This window comes from Aptenodytes forsteri, unplaced genomic scaffold (assembly GCF_000699145.1).
Source record: "Aptenodytes forsteri isolate BGI_AS27 unplaced genomic scaffold, ASM69914v1 Scaffold119, whole genome shotgun sequence".
In the NCBI taxonomy this organism is placed as follows: domain Eukaryota; kingdom Metazoa; phylum Chordata; class Aves; order Sphenisciformes; family Spheniscidae; genus Aptenodytes; species Aptenodytes forsteri.
The window spans coordinates 8,722,341-8,746,256 of NW_008796165.1; the positions used below are offsets into that span (position 1 = coordinate 8,722,341).

Consider the following 23,916-nt stretch of genomic DNA (forward strand, 5'->3'; position numbering starts at 1 on the left):
GGCTGTGCCCCCTCCCAGCTTCTTGTGCACCTCCAGCCTTCTCAGTCAGTAGAGCATGGGAAGCTAAAAAGTCCTTGACTAGTGTAAGCATTACCTAGCAACAACTAAAACATCAGTGTGTTACCAACTTTGTTCCTGTCCTAAATCCAAAACACAGCACTGTACCAGCTGCTAGGAAGGAAATTAACTCTATCCCTCCCTGCCGAAGGACACATATATATAAAAATGTCATTAGTATGCATATATATACATATTAGACAAAAGATTTTATTTCTATAACTTAGTATTCTCAACAAATGAATTGTGAAGCCTAGAGCATGTGTCATCAACATTCATGTGAAGCAGAACAACACAATGACATCTCATGAAAACACCTGACATCCAGCTATCCATCTTGAGAGAGATTCACCGTCTGAAACTGGTTTAGCTGTCAGGATCATGATACGCACAGCCAACAGCCTGGCCTTTTCCCAGGTTCCTCCACTCCCATTTAAAGCTTGTCCTCTAATTTGGATACAGAAACTGCTGAATGTCTGCTCTGTGGTGTTAATCCCAAAATCTGACTAGGAGCTGTAATGCTCTGCCTCTTCCTTAGCTGTAAACTGGGAATTATTGAGCTGCTTTTGTTTTGGATGTGCTTGCTTACAAGGTAACAGATTTAGAACCTAATTTGTCTGTGTGACAGATATTGCAACCAAACATGCTGTAAAACTGGTTCTTGAAAGAGCTATCTTCCTGTAGTGAAATTTAGGCATATTTTATGAAATTCTGATCTTCTGTTCTGATACATGTTTTCCTCTCTGCAGATGTGAACAGGAAGTGCTGGTGTTTCACTACAAAAGGCATGCATGCAGTGGGGCAGTCAGAGATAGTAATTCTCTTGCAGTGTTTGCCTGATGAGAAATGTTTGCCTAAGGATATCTTTAACCATTTTGTGCAACTTTACCGGGATGCCTTAGCAGGTAGGAAGGCTCTCTATTAAAAATGGTTTGGATAGATGATCATACTGGGTCAGATAATCACATTTTTGTCATTTAGCAAATGGCTATTTTTGTATAAAAAGAATATAAAAAGAGAGTAAGGATCAAAGCTGATGGGCTGGGTTGTTATTGGTTATTAGTATCCAGTGTTATATTCATCTCACCAAATAAAAGTATTAATGAGGTGCTGGTAAGCTGTGGAGCTGCTCCAAAGATCTTCCAGCCTTCCTCTGGGTGCCAGCAGAACAAAGAAGTTTGGGCTATGAAGGCCATGCATAGACTATTACAGCAGTGGAGCAGGAGGACTCTTGCCTGTGACAACTTTGTGTTCAGCAGCCATTGCTGACTCTGCGCTCTGGCTGCTTCTGCTAGGTGCTGGGGTAAGAATTTGAATATGGCTAACATATCTGAAATTAGTACTGTACTTCATTTAGCAGTAAGTGTAGTACAATACTCAGCAGAGCTCATGGGTACACTAATGACATTGCTTCTAATAATTTTGAAGTCAGGGTAGCTTTTTTAAGGATATAGAAAGAAAATTTTGAGAATCCTTGTGGATAGTTTGTTAAATATCCCCAAACCAGGTAGTTCAGAAATCTGATTCCCACAGTGTGTGTGTCTATTGCCACATTATGGAGATATTATTTATATTATAAAGTAATACAAATATATATGTATATGTGTGCCTGGAATGAATTGTAGGGCATTGCAGAAATTATCCCTGAATTTTGAATTTTAGTATCTCAATGGCAAGATTGTATTATGTAAACCTTTACATGTTTTACATTTGCTAAGTAAACGGGCTTCCACTTTTAGCTATAGTTGGACCTTAGAATTCAAAAATTATTGCATAAGGAAAAATGCAAGTATTTGGTTCCACTGATTAGAAAATAAAGCTAGTTTTCCAGAGGTGAAGTTGGATCACATTAAGGTTATATACTGAATACACATTTACGACAGGTTCTGCATATCATTTGCAATGCCTTTGGAGTGACTGAATCCAACACTTTAATAAAATAATGAAAAAGATCTTTGTTTCCTAAAATGTCTTGATACAGCAAAGGTCAGCTTGTCCAGAGAGGTTGCCGGGTTCAGAGTGTACTATTATCACGTCATAATGGATCTCGTGTACACTGGAAACAAATACCTTTCCAAACCTCACTTCGTTTGCAATGCTTTATCTTCTAATTATGATGTTATTCAGAGGGAGATAGATAGGAAAAATTGTGTGCATGCGTGTGTGTATGTGTGTGTGTATATATATATATTGCAGATATAAATCCAGCTCGGTGTGTATATTGCAGAGAAGTTCTGTATAATTACACTACAGGAATACATAATTTATAACTCCTACATAATGTATTTGGAATTCTTTTTTTAGTGCTCTAGTGGTAGTAATTTGATATCCTACAATTGCAGTGGTGCAAAGAGCTGCTTACTATTGTACAATTCTTAAGTCAGAAACCAAATTTCACTGTTTAAGAATTCCACTGTGTAATGTTCTTTTGGTAGGATTTGCTCTGTGTTGTATTTAGACATGTAGTAGAAGTAGATAGACAGCTTGAGTTGAATACCAAACTGCACTGAAGTTTTTGTAGAACATAGCACCTTGCTAAATTCCCATAGCATTTTGTAATGCACTCTCTCAATTTCCATCCTTTTTTCTTTCCAAGTCATGTGTGTTTGAGAGGAGAAGTATATATTAGCATATTTGCAACTCTGGATGTTTTAAACGTTATTCAGCCAGAGAGACAGGATATGATGCTGTACGGGTTTCAGTTTGGTGGTTGTAATCCCTTGGGAGTGACTAGCTGTTTGCATGCTGTTGTAGATGGAGCCATGCTTCCAAAGTTGTTCATTTCAGAGGTACTGCACCTCTCCTGGTGGTTAGATGATAGACATTTAGAGTAAACGAGAATTCCCATTAGAAGTTAGAGACTATTTAAAACCCTGCCTCACAGTTCCATTTTTTGTTATGTAACATATTGGTTTAAATTTATTTTGCCATCAGGAAACTGAAATAAATTCTGTGGATGTTTTTTATTTATTTCCTTTAGTAAATGAATTCTTAAAAACAGTCATAAAATAAAACGACCTGTAGTATTTTTTCTGGACATGGAAACAAGAATTACGTTTAGGGATGGTGATTTTGTTTTGGAGTGATTTTGGGTTTCTTGTTTTTGTTTTCAGCTGAAAAATACAGCATTCCCCTTTTGTTTATGTAATTAAAGCCCATATCTATAGCGATTTTTATTTTTGTGAGTCACATTTATTTACTAGCTCTTCTTGCTCAAGTTTGAATTCTGTGTTCAAGCCTAGAAGCACAAAGTTATATGTACTCATGCCTATTCCCAGATGTTTCTGCTTTTCTCAGAGGATAGCTTGTTTCTTGAGGCCAAGTCCTGTCCTCTGTGCTACGTATTGCTCTCAGCCGTTTGCAGAGTATGGTTCCAGTATGTGCACGTAGTGCCAGCAGAGCCCAGGCCTCAGACCTGCAGGCAGGAGCACTTAGTCTGTACACTCAATTCTTTGCAGTTTGTCCTTCGGCTTCATCTCCTATTTCAGCATGGATAAGATGTCTGCCTGGTGCAGCACTGCCCTAAACTTTCATTAGTTTTCTTATGGGAAGTCTTCAACCTCAAGCTGTGGTCTGGTGTTAGGACTTTATAACTGTAAAACAACAGAGAGATTCTGAAGGAAAAATGGCATTTTTCACTATAGGTTGTATGCATGTGAGTTATAATAAATTGTAAAGCTGTTAATTAAGGCAAGTATTAATTGCTGTTCACTTTCCATCACTTTATTTTTCCTCAGGCCCCTCTGTCATCAAGCTCCCTGCTGTGTTGCTTTTCTTGTTGTAAAATTGAAAGCTAATGATTTCTGTTGTGGTTGTAGTAGTTGTACTGTTGTAGTAGTAATCCCATGATTATCCTTGTCTGTTGGCTATAAGCCTGGCAGGAGGTCTAGTGAATGGAAAAATGAGAACTTCTGTCCATCTGAATGGGTACTTTGAAGCAATTGGATGTGTTAATATAGAGCTGCCAGCTATGCCCTAGTACATCAGCTCTTCGGTGGAATACAATAAATGCTACTGTTACTTTTATAGTGAAAATGCAAATTTGGCAACTGCTTGAAATGGCTTTGTGATTGCCTTGGTTTGGGGGACATTCTGGGTGAGGGTGGACCTATCCCAGTCACAGTTTTGTATATTTGTAACCCTGCCTGGTTTTAATTAAATAAGGTGGTAGCTAATACAGAGTAGATCTATAAAGAAGCCCATGTACATGTTCTGAACAGAGAACAGGTTAACTGAGTGAATAATACACCCCTGCAAGTGTAATGTGGAAAGATGGATACAAAATCAGATGTCATATAAGGTGTGAGAGTGATTGTTTGGAAGACTGCTGCAGACTAGGCTGAGGAAGTTTTGGATGCTGGTAACGGCTACTCACAGTGAGAGTAAGTGAAGCATTATGTCCCTTGCCAATATGAACAAGTTCTTTCCAAATTACTTGCTGATGTGTTTCAATAAAAAGATGCCGAGTATGGTCAGAACTTTGAATGTTGAATTTCATACATTTTTTCTCAATGCTGGCATCTGCTACAGATGTGTTGTGCCATCAAGTGACATTCATGGTCTTGTCTCTTCTGTGTCTCTTTGTGGCTCTTGGTGTCGTAGTGACTGGGTTTATATTGCTTTTCCAAAGAGTATGTGCTCTTTTCTTTTCTTGAAGAAAATCCATCTGGCAAGGTTGTTCCCAGGCAAATATTGCTTTGCATCTCTTGCCACAGAACTGGGTTGCTTGGGTTTTCAGGGTGCTGGCATGGTGTTTGGTACTTGGCAGTTCTTGGTTGTTACCGATGACAGTGGAATGAGGCTGGACAGATGCAGCTAACTTCCCCAAGCTACATATGTATGCCTTCCCTGAGACTGGATGCTAATACCAGCTTTTTGACCTGGGATTAACCAAAAGATACGAAGCATACATCAGAAATTCAACCTCACTGTTTTTGGTAAAAGCACCTAACTGGCTTCACCACATATTGAGGGCAATAAACAAATGCAGGAATCTTTTTTTCTTTACCTTTCCTGGTATAAACTATTTTATTTGAATCCAGAAGGGATTGCCAAACTGATACGCAAGGTACATTGTTCATCAGAGGAAGATACCTAAGTGAAGAATACAAAACAGCATGGATCATGACTGAAGAGAAAGTCACATCAGTGGATAAAAAAGCATGTTTTCTTAAAGGACTTTATAGAGGTGCTTAGGATTTAAAGTCAAGGGTAACCCAGCATAACTGAGAAGAGAATAAGTACTGACCTCCTGCAGAGCTGCTTTAGATGCATGGTGCACACTTGAGGCACTTCCTAAATAATGTCAATTGTCTGATGTCAGGTCCTGGAACTTAATATAGGGAAAGGCACCCTTCTGTTCACTCTGAGATTACCTCTTTAGAAAGGAAGTTGTGATATTTTGTAAATTAAATTACATGCTTTTGAGAAGGATAGCTTTTTTTGAAGGTTTTTCTGACAGCTACACTTTCTCTACAAGCTTCTGAAACACAGTTCTATGCTTAAAATGTGTAATGGTGCAGTGGGTGGGGTTTGACCATGTCAAGCTGGTAATAGCAGCTTATCAGTGGGGCCTTGACTTGGAACCACCTTCAAAGATGTGACAGGAAAGGCTGACATCCCCTGGTCAGTGCAGAAATGTTTGTGGGACAAGCCCAAAGCCCAAAGAGGCTTTTTGACTTGGGTTTGCTGGTTGGAAAGGGCACTAGAGAGGTGTGTAGGAAAACACTTGCTTGATTCTTCCCATGCTCTCCACACAGCAGGCTCTTGCATGCTCTTATAAATAATGCATTGCAGCACAACTACCTAATCCCAATACTTTGTTCTCTTAATAGCGGTAACCTATTGGAGCTTGTACTGTGCAAGCTGCTTGTGTCAAAAGGAGTAATTTATAGTGCTGTGGCTTGGTAGCAAAGTGCTGAACAGCTGAGTTGCAGATTCCACTCTGAGGGGTTTTTTCATGTTTCTGTTGGCTGAAAAAATTCTTGTTAAGGCATCCCAGGCATGTGAGCCTTGAAGCTCCATCTCCTGAAACGGAAAAAATAAGTAGTCATCCCCTTCTGCTGCAGCACTTAGCATCAGTCACAACTGGAAATGTCTGATTGCTTTATCATCCCAGTGGGCAGTACCGCACATCTCAGAACTATACGGGATTGTACAGCTTCACTTTGCCTAGCCTCTTTCACACAGAAAATACTTCAGAAAAGGGTCCAGAATTCAATTCAGTTTAGCAGTTCATACACTTCATACATTTTAATGTTAGAAAGGATTATTATGGTCATGTTGTTGGAACTGAGAACCTCACCAAGTAATTTTACTATCAGGCCTATAGCTTCTATTTGGGTAAGAACAGAAAGGAAGGGAAAAAAGAAGTATAAATGAAGAAGAGGAGATTAGTGAGGGTAGGTGGGAACTGCAAAAGCAAATGAGTGGAGTTGAGATAGAAAGGTGCCAGCAGCTATTTTAGATAAGTGAAAATCTTTTTCATGAAACACTGATTGATATATTGGTTTGCACTCACTAGCAAGATGCCTGAGTTGGTGCAGTAGCAGTGTATTCACGGAGCAGGCAATAGTGTCACAGCACAGGCTGACAGAGAAATGCATTTGCACATGGGCAGGATTAATGATTTTCAGCAGCTGACAAACTTTGGTGTGGCTCTATTAATCATGTTAGTCCTTCAGTTTGACCAGTAGCTACTTTTCATCAAGTATGCTCTGCTGAGCATTACAGAAGTTGTAGCCACTATAATAGTTCTGGAATTTGATCTGGGTTGGTGGTGTCAGCTCTGGCTTGTGTGTATCTGTAAAATTAAAAATGCAAAGTAGCATGGCCACATCTCCAGAGTGAGGGCAGGAATAGCTGTATTATTCTCATGCTGGCGCTGGCTTCATGGAGAGTTGCTACAACTTGGGACTTTCATAGAGGTTCAGTGTAGAGGACAGACTTGAAAGGGCTCATTGGTTAACGTTTCCTTTGCTGGCCAAAACCATACCTACTGTATTTATTTTTCTTGCATTTGTAAATGCTTGTGTATGATTTTTAGGCTGTTTTTGCAGTATAAGAATAGAGAAAGCTTAACTTGAAGATCATACTTGTATTACTGAGGATGTCAAAGTTGCACTTTCGTGATTCATATTTTTACTTACTTAAAACCTAGTGTTTGTGTGTCTGTGTGTGTCTCCTGTGTGTAAATGGGAGAAACCCTCCACTTATTGTCCAGTTGATGTGCGCGTTGGAGACATGCACATTACTGCCTTGAGTTCAAATACAAACACTCCATTATGAGGTGGTGGAGAAAGAGCAGAAACTCCTACTTAGCAGTCTCTCTGTCTGCAGGTGGGAAAGCCTGGGATTACTGCAGAAGCCCAGGAGGCCTGCATGAGTGCCTCAAACCCAAGCGATTCCTCATGAGTGGTGTGATCAACCACACCGTGCTCTCTGAAATTACTTGTGTTTTTCTTTGAGAGCAAATCAGCGCTATTAATATTCACATCTTCCTACGGAGAATTGTGATCAGCTGTTCTGTACATTATTTGCATGCTGTTGTTGTCATTTGATAAAAGGAATCACACCATGGTTCTTTGCGTCAACGTTGAATGCTATGTTGGATGCTATAATAATCTAATCAACATTCAGATTCATTCAGCCATTCCAGTGTAAACATTTTTGGAAATTAAGAGCATCAAAGAATAAAAATGTGAGTAAAAATTAGTGATGTTTCTCCCCTGTGTCTCTCTCAGTTGCATTTTACATTAAGTATGCTAATTAAATAAACACTCTTTTGTGTAATTCTTAAAAAGACCCAGATCTTCACTATGTGTCTGAGCAGGCACCCCAGTGGTTTGCTTGAATGGAAGGACAACCAGTGGGCATTAATCGTTTGACCAGGTGCACATCTCTCCTTTAATCGCAGATGGGTCTAAAAGTTTAGTTCAGTCAACAGCAGCTTCCGCAGTGGAAACCCCTTGAATATCTGGAAGACGCTGAAAACAGGCTTTCTTTGGGTGCTTTTGTAGTGCTAGGGGGAGGTTGCAGGTACCACCTCCTTAGCAGCAATACTGGCCTGAGCTATCCTTCCTCTTTCCTGGCTTTCCCCGGGATGCATCATCCCCTCCATTACACTGACTCAACTACTCGAAACAGGCAGATCTCCATGAAACAAACAGGCAGATCACAGAAATGGTTGAGGCTGGTGTCCCTTCCTGCTCCCCCAGGAGAGGTGGTAGGTCTATGGTTGTACGTACTGTCCTGGTAACACTTGCAGGCATGGCTTAGTCAGTCAGGTGCAGAAATGAAGGTATGTGTGCATGTTCCTACAAAACTGACTTCCTACCAGTGATAGTCACTGAGTATGTGTATCACCAAAGGTGGATCAACCGGAGATACCATGGCTTTGGTGGCTCTAGTCTAGAGCAGTTATTCCGTAACAGGTTATGCACTTTTGCACCGGAGGTAACCTGAGCAGGTAACCTGAGTGTGCAGCAAATCATTGTTTCTTGTGTGATTAATAGATGTTAGTGCTTCAGGAAGCAAAGTGAGTTTAATAGGGATTTTTTTCCCTTCTGAAAAACTCTAAATTCTTGATATAGCTCTCAATCTAGTGAAGTAATGAGCATTTTTGTTCATAGGTAATGTTGTTGGCAACCTGGGACACTCCTTTTTCAGCCAGAGCTTCCTTGGAAGCAAAGAACATGGAGGGTTCTTGTACGTTGCAGCTACGTATCAGTCCCTGCAAGACTTGGTGCTCCCAACTCCACCGTACTTGTTTGGCATCCTCATTCAGAAATGGGAGACTCCCTGGGCTAAAGTGTTCCCCATTCGGCTGATGTTGAGACTTGGAGCTGAATACAGACGTAAGTAACATGCATTCTTTTAGCTGCAGTTATTTCTGCAGGAGAATATATTCCGGTTTAGAGCACACACACAGAGCCCTAAATTGTTACCTGTCAAAGCCACACAAGCTTAAACAGGCAAGTAGAAATTATGTTTTATACCCCCATTGCATCCAATTAACAGCACAGCAGTACTGAGGTTGTGATATGACCCACAGCCTTTTTACAACTGTACTAGTTGATCAGGGAGATTTTTGTGGAGACAAATCTAGTTCTGAGCAGCTGTTTGTAGTTCACTTAGTGACCTGAAATAGGGTTATGTGCAGAACAAGTCTGATTTAGCTGGTGGTAGTTAGGACAAGGGAGAGCCTTTGAGATGCTAAGCTCTTTCCATGCTGAAATGGAAGAGCATTTGCTTTTAGGTTTTTAAAACCACACTCATTTTCCAGAGAATAACAATATGTGTGCAGGGGCAACTGACGTGGCAATTTGTTGCAAAAATTCTGTTGCAACTAGTAACAAATAAGCTGGAGAGAGTGTTTCAGCTGAACAAAATCTTAGCAGTTAGCATGAAATTAGCATAAAGTTAGGATAAAATCTTTTTCAAAAGACACTTGCTATTGCTGGAGCAAAGAGATTATTGGAAGTCTGTCTACCATGATGGGCCAAAAATTTGCTGTCTTGCTCATCTGCTGTTTTAATTGGCAAACTAGTACATCTGAATTACTATGAAAATGGTCTGTTGTTAATTTTTTTCCAAAACTTTTTCAAAACTTTTTAACAAAATAAGTTTTAGAATATGCTTTATAAGGATTTGTAAATTTAACTTGTGATGCTTAGGGAACATTGGGAATTTTTCATAAAATACCTATGTTACTGGAGAGTAAAAAGAAAATCTTCAAAATTTGCTTTCTGAGGATGAGGACTGCAGGTTAAACTTGTCCGAAGAAACATTAGCGTTAAAAGTATGTAAGTTTTTGTGTGTATCCATGAGGTTTTTAAGTAGTGTATTTATTCTCATCAACATTTAGAAAAACAAAGATGCTCATATTTTGGATGTGACATCTGTTTTTGAGCACAGCAACAAATGTTTTGATATTCACAAACAGAAGTACCTGCTCTTAGTATGTTGGGAGGCTGGGGTTTGAATCACTTCTATAGCTGTAGTTTGGATTTAGGCATATTCACTTGTGCTGTGACAGCTGTGACTGCAGATTACTTCCTCAGTCCCCTCTCGGAAGGGGCTGCATTTGTATCCCAGGTTTCCTTGGATACATCCTCTTTTCTGGTGGAATTGTCAGATTTTGGCCATTTGTCCAGTGCTGCTGAATGCGCAGCAGTTCAGATGCAGGAGTCACTCTGGGTTGCGAGATGTCCAGAAAACATCTGCTGAGCATCTGCAGATCAACCGTACAGCTCAAGCACAGGGAATTCAGTGCATCTGGGACGTAGCTGAGCTGCTATATGCAGCCAGGGTGGCAGACACGGGAAATTCAACACCTCTTGGTGCCTCAGGGGACACTTCATGAGTTGGTCAGCTGTATGGTGTGTGTGTAGGAGCTGTGATGCTTTCCAGATATCGCATCAGTGTGCAGAAGCTGGAGCTTATTTCTATCAGGAAATCCTGATGATGTTATTCAAACCTGCTGAGCATTTTGCAGCCCCTTCTGACTACACTGGGAACTGTGAAGATGTGTGGCATTTCGGGAAATCAGGCTGAGTGTTTGCCTGAGGATAGTTTAGGAACCTTCCTTCAAACACGCATTTTTAAAACCTTGGCATTACATATTACTGCATGAGTCATGTTTCAAGCACTGTTATGGCTTCTGCTGCAACATAATGTAATGTAGCCAGATCCATACACTACCCTTCGAATTGCATCACAGATGTTTTACAAGTATGGTTAAGTCAGCCAAGGAATGCAGTTATTTTGTATTGCTGACATATAAATGTCCTTTTAATTGTTTTTGACATACTACTGTAGAGAACTTGCCACGTTCTTATGAAATCATGAAAAATGAAATAATCTGTATTATCACTTGAATGCCACACGTCAGCCGCAGAAGCTAAAGGCTTATGATGCTACAGTGGAGAGTAGCAGGATGGTCATAAAAAAGGAAGAAGCCGTTTCCAAGAAGTAACCTGAGAAAAGCATTTAGAAAGGTCATCTTTACAATCAGTGTCCAGATCGCTAGGTTCAGTCTTGCAGTGTGGCACTTGTAAGCATTCCACATAATTATTGTTTCTAGCGTGGTGGGCAAGGAGCTATGACACACGTGTAAGGTGCATTATAATGTTAAACCCCTCTTCCCTTTGCTTTTTAAAATCTGGTCTTCTTTCCAGTCTCTTCTTTTGCTGCTGCTTACCATATTCAACTGAGGAGATTGTATTTGAGTCTGTTTCTGCAGAATCTCAGTATGTAAATTTAAATCTGACCTTTTCTGTTTTATTTTATCCTAGTTTATCCATGCCCACTTTTTAGTGTCAGATTTCGTAAGCCTTTGTTTGGAGAGACTGGACACACGATTATGAACCTTCTTGCAGTAAGTGCTGAGGCTGAGTTTGCATGTTCCATTGGTGTGAATGGATAAATGTGAGGAGAACTGTACTCCTCTTGCACATAGTAGCTGGCATGCTTAGAGGATGACAAGAGGAGATAGTGGGCATTTGGGTGAATTTACCCGCTGTTACTGATAGTGGATGTTAGCTTTCAACAACATAGTGAATTGTAAAAAAAGTACCCAAATCAACATCCAAAACCTGGCCACCTGAGAATGTTTGGATCTTGAAACAAGTGCATTAGTTGCTCAGATTCCTTCCTCGGAAGTGCTAGGTCATCACAGTGTGCAGTCACAGCTCTCTGATTAGACAGCGCTTCAACTGAAGTAATTAGCTCTTCCTACTTTGCTAGTATTTTCAATATAGAAAATTCTTTGATGCATGACTTAATCTCACTGCTAGAAAACTAATAACTATCCAGTAATAGAACACAGAGAGCAAATTTTCTTACATGCAGTGATGACATTCAAGGCTGGAGAATATTAATTTTGATGTAAGAAAATCAGTGAAATGGCTAACAGTCATGATGATGTTTTTTCATTTGTGTACTTCGATTATGTAGGTTACAAGCTGTGATGTCTCCCTCCCTCCCTGCCTTTCTGTCACCGATTACAATTATTTTAATGGGCTAACTAGTAGTCACTAGGATAGTTATGAAACCTACAGTGTTAATGATGATCATCATGCTTAACTTTCAAAAACTTGTTTTAATTACTAGGACTTCAGAAATTACCAGTACACGCTGCCTGTGGTCCAAGGTTTAGTGGTTGATATGGAAGTCAGAAAAACCAGCATCAAAATTCCTAGCAACAGATACAATGAGGTAATGCTTGTAAGAAGTACATTTGTGTACAGTTTCTTTGTGGTTGGAGTACCTGGGATCTAAAGGAATTGTATTTTATTCACTCCCACTAGGGAAAACTGCCTCAAAAGCAAATGATAAATGCATGATGTGCACATGTTTTGAGACTGAGTGAGGGTGGCTTCACAGAAAGAATGCAATTCAATTTAGTATTAATTAAACTATTAAAATATTTTTCTTCAGTTTTTTTAACTGTTTATATATAAAGTGTAATTGTAAATAATAGAAAATACTGGTTTGATTTGAACAAATAAGTTGACAAACTTTACACTTGAGGTAAACTAGGATTTACTAAATAAATAACTAACTAGGAGAAACTAAAATTGCATTAGCTTTTCTTATCTATGTTGTGAGTGCATACTTGAAGCATTTATTAGTATTTTCTGGGTTGCTGTTTATTTTATGTAAAATTTCTCTCAACATTTAAATTTTATACTTGATTTCTGATGTGAGAAAATCAATCAGCATCTTCAGGATTTAGTGCTGTTCAGAAAGCTGGGTGAGAAGATACTTGAACAATAATGAAACAGAGCAATGGAGAAGGTGATTGATTTCATGTTCTCTCTGAAGAGGAGGGGATAACTTGGTATTTTGAAACCAATCAGCAGTTGGGGTGAGAGCAAACCTCCTGGGCAAAATGTTTGTAAACATTCTTGTGATATCAAAGCAGAATACAGCTTTATCTCAAGAGAGAACTTCCCTGCAAGAAGCATTTGAGTAAAATAATAGTGAGAGTAAAGAAATAAATTAAAAAAAGGAAAAAGTGTTCTTATGTGAAGTTTGAAAAAGCTGAAACTGATGAAGCAAGAAGATAAAGGGTCTGTTTTAAGGTGTATTAATTCCTGATGCTGTTGTGAGAAAATGGAAAAGGTCAGCAAAGATTGCATGAATTAAATACAGTTGGCACACAAGATGCAGTTTTGTAAGTGTTAGCTGTGCCTGGCGTTTGCAAGTGTGTTAGCTTCAGTTCTGTATTAGACATTGCACTAAGCGGGACTGTGAGGAAATCCCTGTGTTACACAGCTTAGCAAAATCTCTGCATCGTGTTTGGGTTCTTTTTCCAGTGTGAAGCACCGATTCAGCTTTTTAAATGGAGAAAGTGTTATTTATTTAACATTATTGCCTGCAATCCACTTGAAAGATTGAATTACTAGAGATTTTTCATCTGAGTATAGTTTGAATTAATTAAACCACAAGACCTTTACATTTTTCTCATGTAAAGCAGTATTTAATTAGGAAAGAATGACACTCAAACTATCTAGAAAGTGAAAAACTTGTTTTAAATCTCATGGACGGATTAAATGTGGAGAATTCAGACTGTAATTAACAAATTAAATATTAATATATAGTTTTATTATTAAATACATATTTTTATCTTCAAAATTACTTTAGTTTTCTACAACTTCCAGTGGTACTTAGTTGTCTGTTTAGTCCCTCAGTAAAGGTGACTCTCATTTTTTAATCAGTTGCCTTGTTACAAAGTACAGTTGCCATGTCCAGTTGTTTGTTATGCTAACAGCAATGACTGGGCTCCATAAAGATGGCTGCTGTTGAACTAAAATCTTGTTTCTGGAGCATGACATGATAAACCAGATAATGAAATACACTGTTGTCTGATGCAAAATCTTAATTAAGTTTCCTCCCCAAACATTACACCTGTGCACATTTGTCAATAGTGAGCATCACCTAACGTTCCTGACACTATAATTAAGGTTTGATGTTAGACTGAGAGAGACAAATGTGTTGTGTGTAGCGTGCATGCTTATCAGCTAGAGGAAGCAGAGGATAGGAGTATGAGTGCTGTTAAGAGATGTCAAATAATGCAGCATTTGCCTTCTCATCAGGATTTTCACTGGGGGGTGTGCGTGTGTAATTTAATTTGCCTTTTTTCCTTTTAAGCAAACATATAATTTTGGTTTTGGAACATATTCCAGAGATAGATGACTCCCTCAGTTTTCTTTTGGATCAAAAAATCCCGTAGTCTGAGCCTCCATGAAGAGGAAGAGAGGAGAAAAGGAAAGAAGCTGTATAATTTACAAGAATATTTTGTCAAGGCACGTAACTAGGTGTATGTTAGATGATAATCAGCAAAACTGAAATGCAGATATATCAAAAATGTTTTTGGATGCTTTTTGGAGGCCTCCTTTGCAGAGAATTAAAAATATTTCTGGATGTTTATGACTCAGATCTTTTTTAAAGTCTTCAAATTGGGAACACTGATCCCAGTTTCACCAATTCATGCAGGTGAAACACAGAGACACTAAAGCTTTGGTGTCTGGTCATGGCAGAACCAGGATTAAATGCCACAAGTCTGAGTGCCAGTCTAGCACTGAACTGTGGAGGCAGCATTTATGATTTATGTCATAAGCAACTGTAGTTGTGTAAACAAGGCAGATATTTCCTCCCAATGTTTTTCTAATTTTTTTTTCCTCTGAATTTATTTTTTTAAAACAGCTAGAGATAACAGCTTTTGCAACCTATGTAGCTCAGCTATCCCTTATACCATTTATCTTAATTACAGAAAAGGTGGCATTTTAAAGCATCTAGACGTTAAAAGACCTGAACCCTCTTTTCAAAAGCAGTTTATGGTTCTGAGTGCTAAAATCTGACATGAGAACATGAGCACTGTTGAGAAGCTTGCTCTGTCCAATTAAACTGTTCCAAGAATCACCTATTTATGGTAGTGCTTGACGAACAGAGTAGAAATGGTCAACATTTTATTTGCAGATGATGAAAGCCATGAACAAATCCAACGAGCATGTTCTAGCAGGGGGAGCGTGCTTCAATGAGAAAGCAGACTCGCATCTGGTGTGCGTTCAGAATGATGACGGGAATTACCAGACGCAGGCCATCAGCATCCATAATCAGCCAAGGAAGGGTGAGAACCAGGAGTTCACGAGGAGGCCGTTCCCTCCTGGTGCTCTGCATGACTTCTTTGCCGTTTGTGTTACCGTTCCAGCATGTGGCTTTGTGAATCGGTCAGAACTGGGTTTGTCTGCATTTCACTGAGTTTCTGTTAGACATTCAGAGAAAATAATTCTGACTGCTGGCATTACTGAATGGGCAGCTTTGTGAGTTAGACATGCAACACAAGGAATAGTAGTAATATGTTGCTCTATCTGCCCTTTACCCCCTTGGTGTTTTATTCCCCTTGCAGAATCCATGATCTCAGATGTCAGGGGCACACTTGTGCGGTTTGCATCCTGTGTACAGTCCACATCACGCTTCTCTAGGTCAATGGTGCTGTTCTGAATTTGTCTGAGAGGTGTTCTAGCAACTTCGTAGATCAAGCAGACATAAAATAAAGCACATAACAGCTTGTTCCCTTGTAAATATGGTAATACTGCTTGCACAATACAGCTCAGAACTTGAGGTGCTCCAGAGGTCACGGTGCTGGCTTAGGCAACATCTCTGCATTAATAATGAGAGCTGTCTTTGGCATTATTGGAGACTACAGGTGAGGTTGTGGTTGCCTGTGCTTGACCTATACTATGTGAAAGGAGGAAGATTACATTTAGTATGAGAGAAAGGTAAATAGGAATAACCAACAGCAGCAGCATTTTAATAATGTATCTTCAAGAAACTCCTTGTGTTCACCTCATTTAGACCATCTAATTGCCAGGCTTTATTTTTGTTAAGAGTAGGCGAAAGGTTGTGCTGAGCATTTAAATGTTGTGGTTTGGGGGAAAATTTCTGGCAAAGATTTATGCTATCTCCAAATGAGAACAAGCAAGACAGAGGCCAACTTTTATGTTTTGCAAGTATCACCAGTCACTCCAGTGAGTATACTGGCATGGGATGTCACTCAGGACTGATGGTCTTATCTGACTTCCGTCATTTTACATATGGGACAAGAAGAGGAATTTCCAGCAGGGATTTCATGATGCTTAGTGGTAATTTAAGCGAATTTTACTTTAAATCAGGTGGCTTTGAGCTGTGGCCTTGCCAGTGGGTTGGTGTTACAGTGTGATCCGTAAACAGCTCGCTCACAATCTTTGCCAGCTGTGTGGGAACATTTAGAAGTTAATTATGTACTTAGTTACCCTAAATTAGTAGTCCTGAAACTTAGAGGTGTATATGGGGAGAGGGAGCGTGATGAAATATGAGCATTCATTAAGGTTGACAAAAACTGTTGTCCAGTTCAGAAAATAACTGGGTGATTTGCCCTTCCATATCCAACCCTGTGATGTGCATTAAAGTCACCATAATTCTAAGCAGCACTTGTCCTGATTTAGATTAATCACCTCTCTGGATGATAGACCTGTGATACCTGATTCTTGTGTAAGGCATTGTTTTGACAAAAGCCTTACTAAATCACTCCTGTTGTTGTTGTTGCAGTGACTGGTGCCAGCTTCTTTGTGTTCAGTGGAGCTTTAAAATCCTCTTCAGGCTACCTTGCCAAATCCAGTATAGTAGAAGGTAAGAACTGAACTGCTTGCTTAAAACAGACTGCTTCCCTCTTAACATGGCTCAGCTCTGTAGTTATCAGGGCTTTGCTGTTATGCCTTGGGCACTTGAATCATGCTGCTGCTTCAGCTTTATCCTACATTTTAGCCAAAAAACGCCGTTTCCTTTAATGAGGAGGAACTTGTCCAGACACTGTAGAACAGGGACACAAGAAAATGAGGGCAAGATAAGAAATACCTGGCTTGTGAGCCGGTGATCAGTTTACTGGTTTGGGTTGAATGAGGAAATTGTGAGCCTAAGTACGGAATGTGTAATCCACCGACCAGGAGAGGAAGCTCTGCTAAACTTACTCTGTTCCCAAATAGCTCTGCATTATGCAAGATTAGGAATGTGCATTGTATATATGCTTCTATGTGGGCAGATGAGAACATGACAGGTCGAGATTGTTGAGCTGGTACCGCTCTGATTTGGTTTGTTCTTCTTTTACTAGTTGTCATATCACAGAAATAAATGCTGACTGTGTAGACTGGATTGAAAGCTGTTATTGCCTGTTAGCTGAGCTACAGAACTTTGTAGTCTAACCTCACTGCAGATGTGACAGTGCAGAAAGTAGTGTTTTAAGTGTGGTCCTTACAGTTCGTGAGTGAGGTATGCAAGAAGCCCATGCGTGCAGTCAGGTAGCACAGCTCCACTGACAAGCAGGAACTCCTTAAGCTGCGCCAACTCGAGAGCTTGCAGCTGTATGAGCGTGCAGTCCATGGGTGAGCGGTCACCCAGGGCAGAAAAGCAGCCATCTCACTGTAAGTCAGTATATGTCGGTCATTGTACTATTTTCTGTGTCTAAATTGGTGGTTTAGTGCAAGACAGAGGTACAGGTGGATTCAGGCAAGGAGTCTGTACACTGGGGAAGTGTATCATTCCTAAGTTATTTCTGAAGTAATTTAGACTGATCTAATCCAAATTCTGTATCTTTTGCCACTGTCAGGCAAACATTGGCTTCCCAAAAACTCTGTCACTGCTGGAGTGCTGCTTCCAGTGCCAACAGAGGTGATAGCTGAATGGCGGGGGGGGTCACACGGGGTTTCTGAGGGTTGCCTAGAGCAGATGTCAAGTTTTGAGGCAAACTAACTTTACCTGGTAGATGGACTTCATGTTATCCTTGTGAGTCAACACTTATCAGTGCTATGTTTTAGGAATCTGAGAGTTCAGAAATGGTCTTATGTAGCGTTGCTGCCTATGACTCTTAAAAAAGATGTTTAACCTTTCTGTTGCAAAAAGAGGAAGGATGTTTATTTCTTTTTTTTATATAGGCTCTGCTCAGTGTGGCTTATCTTGGCTTATGAGGATTTCTTGGTTCCCTAGATGGAGTAATGGTCCAGATAACTGCTGAGAGCATGGACTCTTTGAGGCAGGCCTTGAGAGAGATGAAAGACTTCACCATCACCTGTGGCAAAGTAGATGCTGACGATCCTCAGGAACACGTTCATATTCAGTGGGTAGAAGATGATAAAAACTTTAGTAAGGGGTAAGTAGAGGAGCAATTGCTTGACATTGAATGGTGACTAACTGTATTTGTTAAAAACTTGAATTGATCTTACAAGGTGCATGAATCTTCAAATCAATAGGAATTACAAGTCTGTGCCTCTATGTTGAGTGATAAGATGCAATTAAATGTAATGAAAATGGAATCGAGATACCAGAGCTTTGGGGCATCGATTTAGAAAGTCGTCAATGCTACGGATTTTTTGCCATTGCTAATATCCAGTTATTGGCAACCACTAATCTGTCTCCAACACTCAGTGCTGAACCCTGCATATTGTGGTCACTTTGCTCTCGTGGTGCTTAGTTTGCAATAAGTAGTGCTGGAAATAAAATTGCTGAACATCAACAGCATATTTGGACTCTTGATAGTTAAGCCAAAAGAAAGGTGTATATGGCAGCTTAAGTATTTATGGCAGTAAACTGCTGTTGTGATGGGTACAATGTTTAAGGACTCAGCATCTAGAAAGAAAGATATTTCTGTAGTTTCAGGCTCTCCGGGTCAGTCTTAGGTTCTGTAAATTCTGGGATGTGTAAGTAGTGTTTCAGGTATTGGTGGCCTACTCTGAGGTTACAAATGAATAAAAATCTAATCTGTATGAAACGCCTCATTGCTGTGTTAGCACCTTATGACATCTCAGCTCTGGTGTGAAGCTTTGTTGAAAACCTTCAGGAAGGTCCTTCCTGCACCTGGTTTGTGCTTATTGACCAGGGTGGGTGTCAGGGGTAGGAGCTGCAGGGGACAGCAGGGAGCATGCTGCCTCTCAGCTCTTCCCTCCTGCACAGCTCCGTAGGAGCCCGTTCCAGAAAGGCTGCTCATGATGAAGCGCCAGGCCCAGCGCCACTGTCACAATTAGCAATCGCATTCAAGATCACTAGTTTGGGCACTGGGAGAAGCCTTTGGGTTCCCTTCTGAGGCTAATTTTGGCCTATGCCCCATGAAGCCGATGTGGTAAGTTGCGGTGTAGTAGCAGTTCAAATTGCAGAACACTCAGTTATGAAAAAACCTGCAGTGAGGCAGTTGGAGGGTTCAGGTGTAGCCGAGGAGCTGCCCTTTGATCCTGATGTAGTTCTCTTTTGCAGCGCTCTCTGTTCAGCTCATGTCTTCCACTAAGTCGGAACTTACCCTTTTCCCTCCCTTTTACAGTGTTGTAAGCCCTATTGATGGCAAATCAATGGAGTCTATAACAAGTGTGAAGATATTTCACGGCTCAGAGTACAAGGCAAACGGAAAGGTCATTCGGTGGACTGAGGTAAGTCAGTCAAATTGAGCTGCGTGTAAACCAACACTTGGCATTTGGGGATTGTGACTACAGCCTAGGCTTCCTTCGACCTGCTCTCCCTACTCACCAAAATTAGAGCAGCATATGCTTCAGAACAAACCTGTATTGATTTTCCTACCTGCAAGGAAAAATTCAGTACGGCACCGTGCAGAATAAAATCTCCTATCACTGATGTGCAGCTCAGGCTGCTATCACAGCCAGCCTCTACAGCCTACTCTGCCTTGGCCACCTCTTCTCACGTATGGTGGTTGAACATAGGGGGAACCAGAAAAATACTGGCTTACTGTGTTACCCAAGGTAACAGTTGGTTTCATCTGCATTAATGTTAAAAACTACCTTCTTAAATGGAGAAAAAATTATTATTTTTAAAAAATGTTACTTTGAGCCACCTTCTCTAAAATGCTGCAAGTTAAAATGAAATCACTTGCAGAAGCTGCTTGTATAGCTGGTGTTAGCTGTGACTCTGCCAGCACACAAATGCTAGTGTTGAAGATTTCTTCGAGTGTTTCACTTATCCTGCCCAGGAAGAACCAAGTTAATCACTCTGCAGCTTGCCAGCTTAGTATCCTTTTTTCCCAGGTCAGTTGGGCTCAACAGAGATGAGTTCAGTGACAACAATAGTACAAATCTTTAGGCTGGGATGGCTTCTACTAAAACTGAATTTTCTGAAATTAACATCTGTTTAAAAGCAGGTTTTTTATTAAAAACTATGTGCAATACATAGTGAATTTCCATAATGAGGCTTTTGACCAGAACTGAAAGGTTTTTGAGAACACAGCTATTTAAATCTTTCTTTTGACATTTTTTTATTTTTTCTCCCCCTAATGTGGCTTGTCTTCAGGGTGTTTTGCTGGTCTTCCCTGAGCAGCCCTTCTTTAAGTCTTCGTTTGTAAAAAGTTTAAATGGCATCTCAGTAACTGTATTTTCTAGAAAAGCCAAGTGTTGTGTCTTGTGTTAACTCTTTCCTTCAGGTGTTTTTCCTGGAAAATGATGAGCAACATAATGGTCTGAGTGACCCAGCCGATCACAGCAGATTGACTGAAAACGTGGCAAAGGCTTTCTGTTTAGCTCTCTGTCCTCATCTTAAATTGTTGAAAGAAGATGGAATGACTAAGCTAGGTCTGCGTGTTACACTTGACTCGGATCAAGTAAGTTGTGAATAGTTTTGGTTTAACTGGGGGGTCGTTCCCTTGTTCATTCCCCAAAAAGGGAATACAACACTTCAGCCATTCTCTTGGTTAAAGAAGTAGCAATATCAGATGCTAATCTCGTGGTGCTGACTGTTGTTTAGTGTTTTGGGCCATCTGTTAAAATTGGAAAGCTAGTGCCTAGCCTGAATTACCACCAGGCTTGACCCCCATATGCCACTAGCAGCACCTGCTCCATAATCAGAGACCTGTGAACAGCCCTGCCACGTGCTCAGAGAAGGCTCTAAACTGGCCTTTTCACCAGAAGTTAAAGGCAGGGGTGTATTAAATGTATACTGGGTGAGCATAAAACATTGTTCACAAGGATGGCTGTTCTTGAAAGATCACACTGCATATGAGGCAGAGAAACAGATGGCAGGTCCCCTCGAGCGCTCTACAGCAAACGCTACAAGCAGAGATAAGGGTCGCTTGGCAAGACAGCTGGCCTTGCCTGGGAGTGGACATGTTCTTAGCATCAACCAGCTTTTAAATACTGCACGACTTAATCTGATAACGCAGGGTGCGGTTCCTGCTGATCTGAAAGATCTGCTTTGACAAAGCAGTAGAAAAAAAGAGGCTACTTTTGTCTAGGCAGCCACTGGGAACATAGAGAAGAACAAAAACAAGTGGAAAAGCTGCTTTAGTGCCTGCTACATCCTGTTGAAGTGCCCGACTTCCCGGGCAGAGACCACAGCACCTCACACAGCTTATCCTCCTGCACAGCGCTTCCCTTTAACTGCCCACTGCATCACAGCCTCGTGTCCTGTTCTCTGTAAAACCCACTCTTACTTTGTATTTTTTAGGTTGGTTATCAAGCTGGGAGTAATGGACAGCCACTGCCCTCTCAATACATGAATGACCTGGACAGTGCCTTAGTTCCAGTGATTCATGGAGGGGCATGTCAGTTGAGTGAGGGGCCAGTCATAATGGAGCTCATCTTTTATATTCTGGAAAACATCTCATAAGAGGACTTCATTTTCTGTTCAGACCTGTTCCAGCAGCAGTTGTATCTGAATCATTTGCACTTTAAAACTGGAGAATTAAGCTTTTGTTAACACTATTGGGTCAGGGGGGGAGGAGGGAGGGACAGTTGTTCCATAATTCTAAATCTTCTATGCATTGTCAACAAACAGAGGATCAGGGCAGCTTCTATACTACAACATGGCTATGCTATCCTTGCAGCTAATACACTTCTGTTACTGTTTAGAAAAATGCTCATGTTTAAAGACTTACAGTCATGTACTCTAAATGCTCAAACGGGTGCAGAGATCACTGGGGCATAAATAAAAAGTGAAACTCCAATCTTGTACTGTTTGTAGACGGACACATAAGAAACAACAATCAAGACCTCCATTCTGACCTCATCATAATGCCGTTTGTGGTTATTCTGTCAACATTAAAAAGTAACGTTTACATTATTTTGACCAGATTATTGGTTGAAATACATTTGGAGTAGCCCTTGAGAGATACAGAAAGATTACCTAGCCATAACTACATTTGTATATGCGTCCGAACGAGCAGAAGGGCAGGCATCTCTCTGAAAGCGGTATTATGTAAACTGCAGTTTTGTGTGTGTAATAGGCTAGTTTACTTTTTTCCTCTATTTACTATAAAAACCCGTCACCTGGGCAGAGTTCTATAATCTCCTAGAAGAACTCTGCTATTCTGTACTTTGTTTACAAATCTGTGTGAAGCAGAGGAAATATTAGCCCTAAAGTGCAGTTATATCTCATTCCTCTTCCCCAGTAGGTTCTGCTTTTTAAAGAAAAGTAACACCCAGGGCAGCTTTAAGTCTCCTCCTTGCTGTATGCTGTAGTGTAACGCTAGTGTCATGTAATACAAGACAGCTTGCACTTCATATTAGCAGCACCATGTAAAAGCTTACCTGTGATAAAAGTATAGAGTGGCTGTTTTTGCATGTTCTGCTGAAAAAGGCTTTCTGGTCGGCTCTGAACACTTGCACTTGGCCCAGTGCTCTTGGTCTCACCTGAGAGGGCTTTAGTAAGGAAAGCAGCTGCTTACATCTGCCACGACATTGTGAAGCTGGAATTGAGAAGCAGCCAGAGGAAACGTGCTTTCACATTCTTATTGTCTCCATGGAAAGCTGCTAACCAGTGGAAAGAGCTGAAAGCAGGAGAAGGGGTTTGGTTTGTTTAGCCATAGCCATGCAAAGCAGCTGGTTTGAGTCCCTCCCAGGAAGGGGGGCGAAAGTTTCTCCTCCTGTCTATACAGAAAATTAATTTGGGAAGAGAGGGGCTAATAGATGGTGAACACAGTATCTCGGACATTGCATCGCCCCTACTCGCAGTCAGTTCTGGTGGATGCAGCGGGGATTATTTTGGTGTTGCTGTATGCGAGTAACACAGGCATCCCTTCAAAGATAAAGGGAAGTGCAAGGCCACCGTGAGACTGATGCTATACCGTTTAAACAAATACACAGCATTAGACGGGCAAAGGAAAAGGTAACCGTACACGTAGCAATGTATTTTATGTAAAGACAGCACAGTATATGTACAGAGTGCATTTGTGAATAAATGGCTACTGCTTTTTAAAAAAAAGCAAAGTCTGACAAACCCAATACTGCAGATTACAGCTGTCACCACCCAACACTTGGAGAAGGCAGGCCAGAGAACTGGGGTCCAACTCCAGAAATAAAAGCTGGCCAGCAAGAGGTAGCACACTACTACACTGGAAAGGGTAAGCGTTACATCAAAGTGAAACCTTACCTCTGGCATTTGGGAAAAGGTGGCTGGCTTAGGGCGACTTAATGTTTCACGATGGACAAACTTTAAGCTATTACACAATCACTAGCCTTCCTCTGTTGCAGCGGAGCAGGACTAAGGGTACTTTCAGACTCCCCTCTGCACGCTGTTTTTGCACACTTTGGGACACAGCGCAGCACTACATGGTGTAGGCGAGATTCAGTATCTGGAAAAGCGTTCCATAAAGTAAGTAACAACCTTCCTTCTAGAGCCTGCACTCCAGCTTTGCCACAGCAGCGGCTTTCCAGTTACTTCAGTTGCATTGTTACGCTTAATGATGCAGTAAAAGAGGTGAAAAATCTTTATCTTCTCTTCCTTTGCCCCAAAAGTCTTTTAGGTTTGGATTATGTTTGTGCAAAACACTATCAACTGGTGACTGACATGTTTGCTTCAACCATAGCCTTTTAAATGACCTTAATTACCATG

General features: G+C 40.6%; 1 protein-coding gene across 2 annotated transcripts in view; it reads left to right on the top strand.

Moving 5' to 3' along the window:
* Positions 1-23,278, top strand: part of ZFYVE9 (zinc finger FYVE-type containing 9) — a 46,272-nt gene extending 22,994 nt beyond the window's left edge. For both annotated transcript variants that reach the window (XM_009287365.1, XM_009287364.1), the window contains 10 exons: positions 807-962; positions 8,688-8,912; positions 11,352-11,434; positions 12,169-12,273; positions 15,040-15,190; positions 16,651-16,731; positions 18,082-18,244; positions 19,406-19,511; positions 20,513-20,689; positions 21,532-23,278. In XM_009287365.1, coding sequence (XP_009285640.1) covers positions 807-962; positions 8,688-8,912; positions 11,352-11,434; positions 12,169-12,273; positions 15,040-15,190; positions 16,651-16,731; positions 18,082-18,244; positions 19,406-19,511; positions 20,513-20,689; positions 21,532-21,693 — 1,409 coding nt within the window. In that variant the 3' untranslated portion in view covers positions 21,694-23,278. The remainder of the gene's footprint in view (positions 1-806; positions 963-8,687; positions 8,913-11,351; positions 11,435-12,168; positions 12,274-15,039; positions 15,191-16,650; positions 16,732-18,081; positions 18,245-19,405; positions 19,512-20,512; positions 20,690-21,531) is intronic.
* The last annotated feature ends 638 nt before the right edge of the window (positions 23,279-23,916 follow it).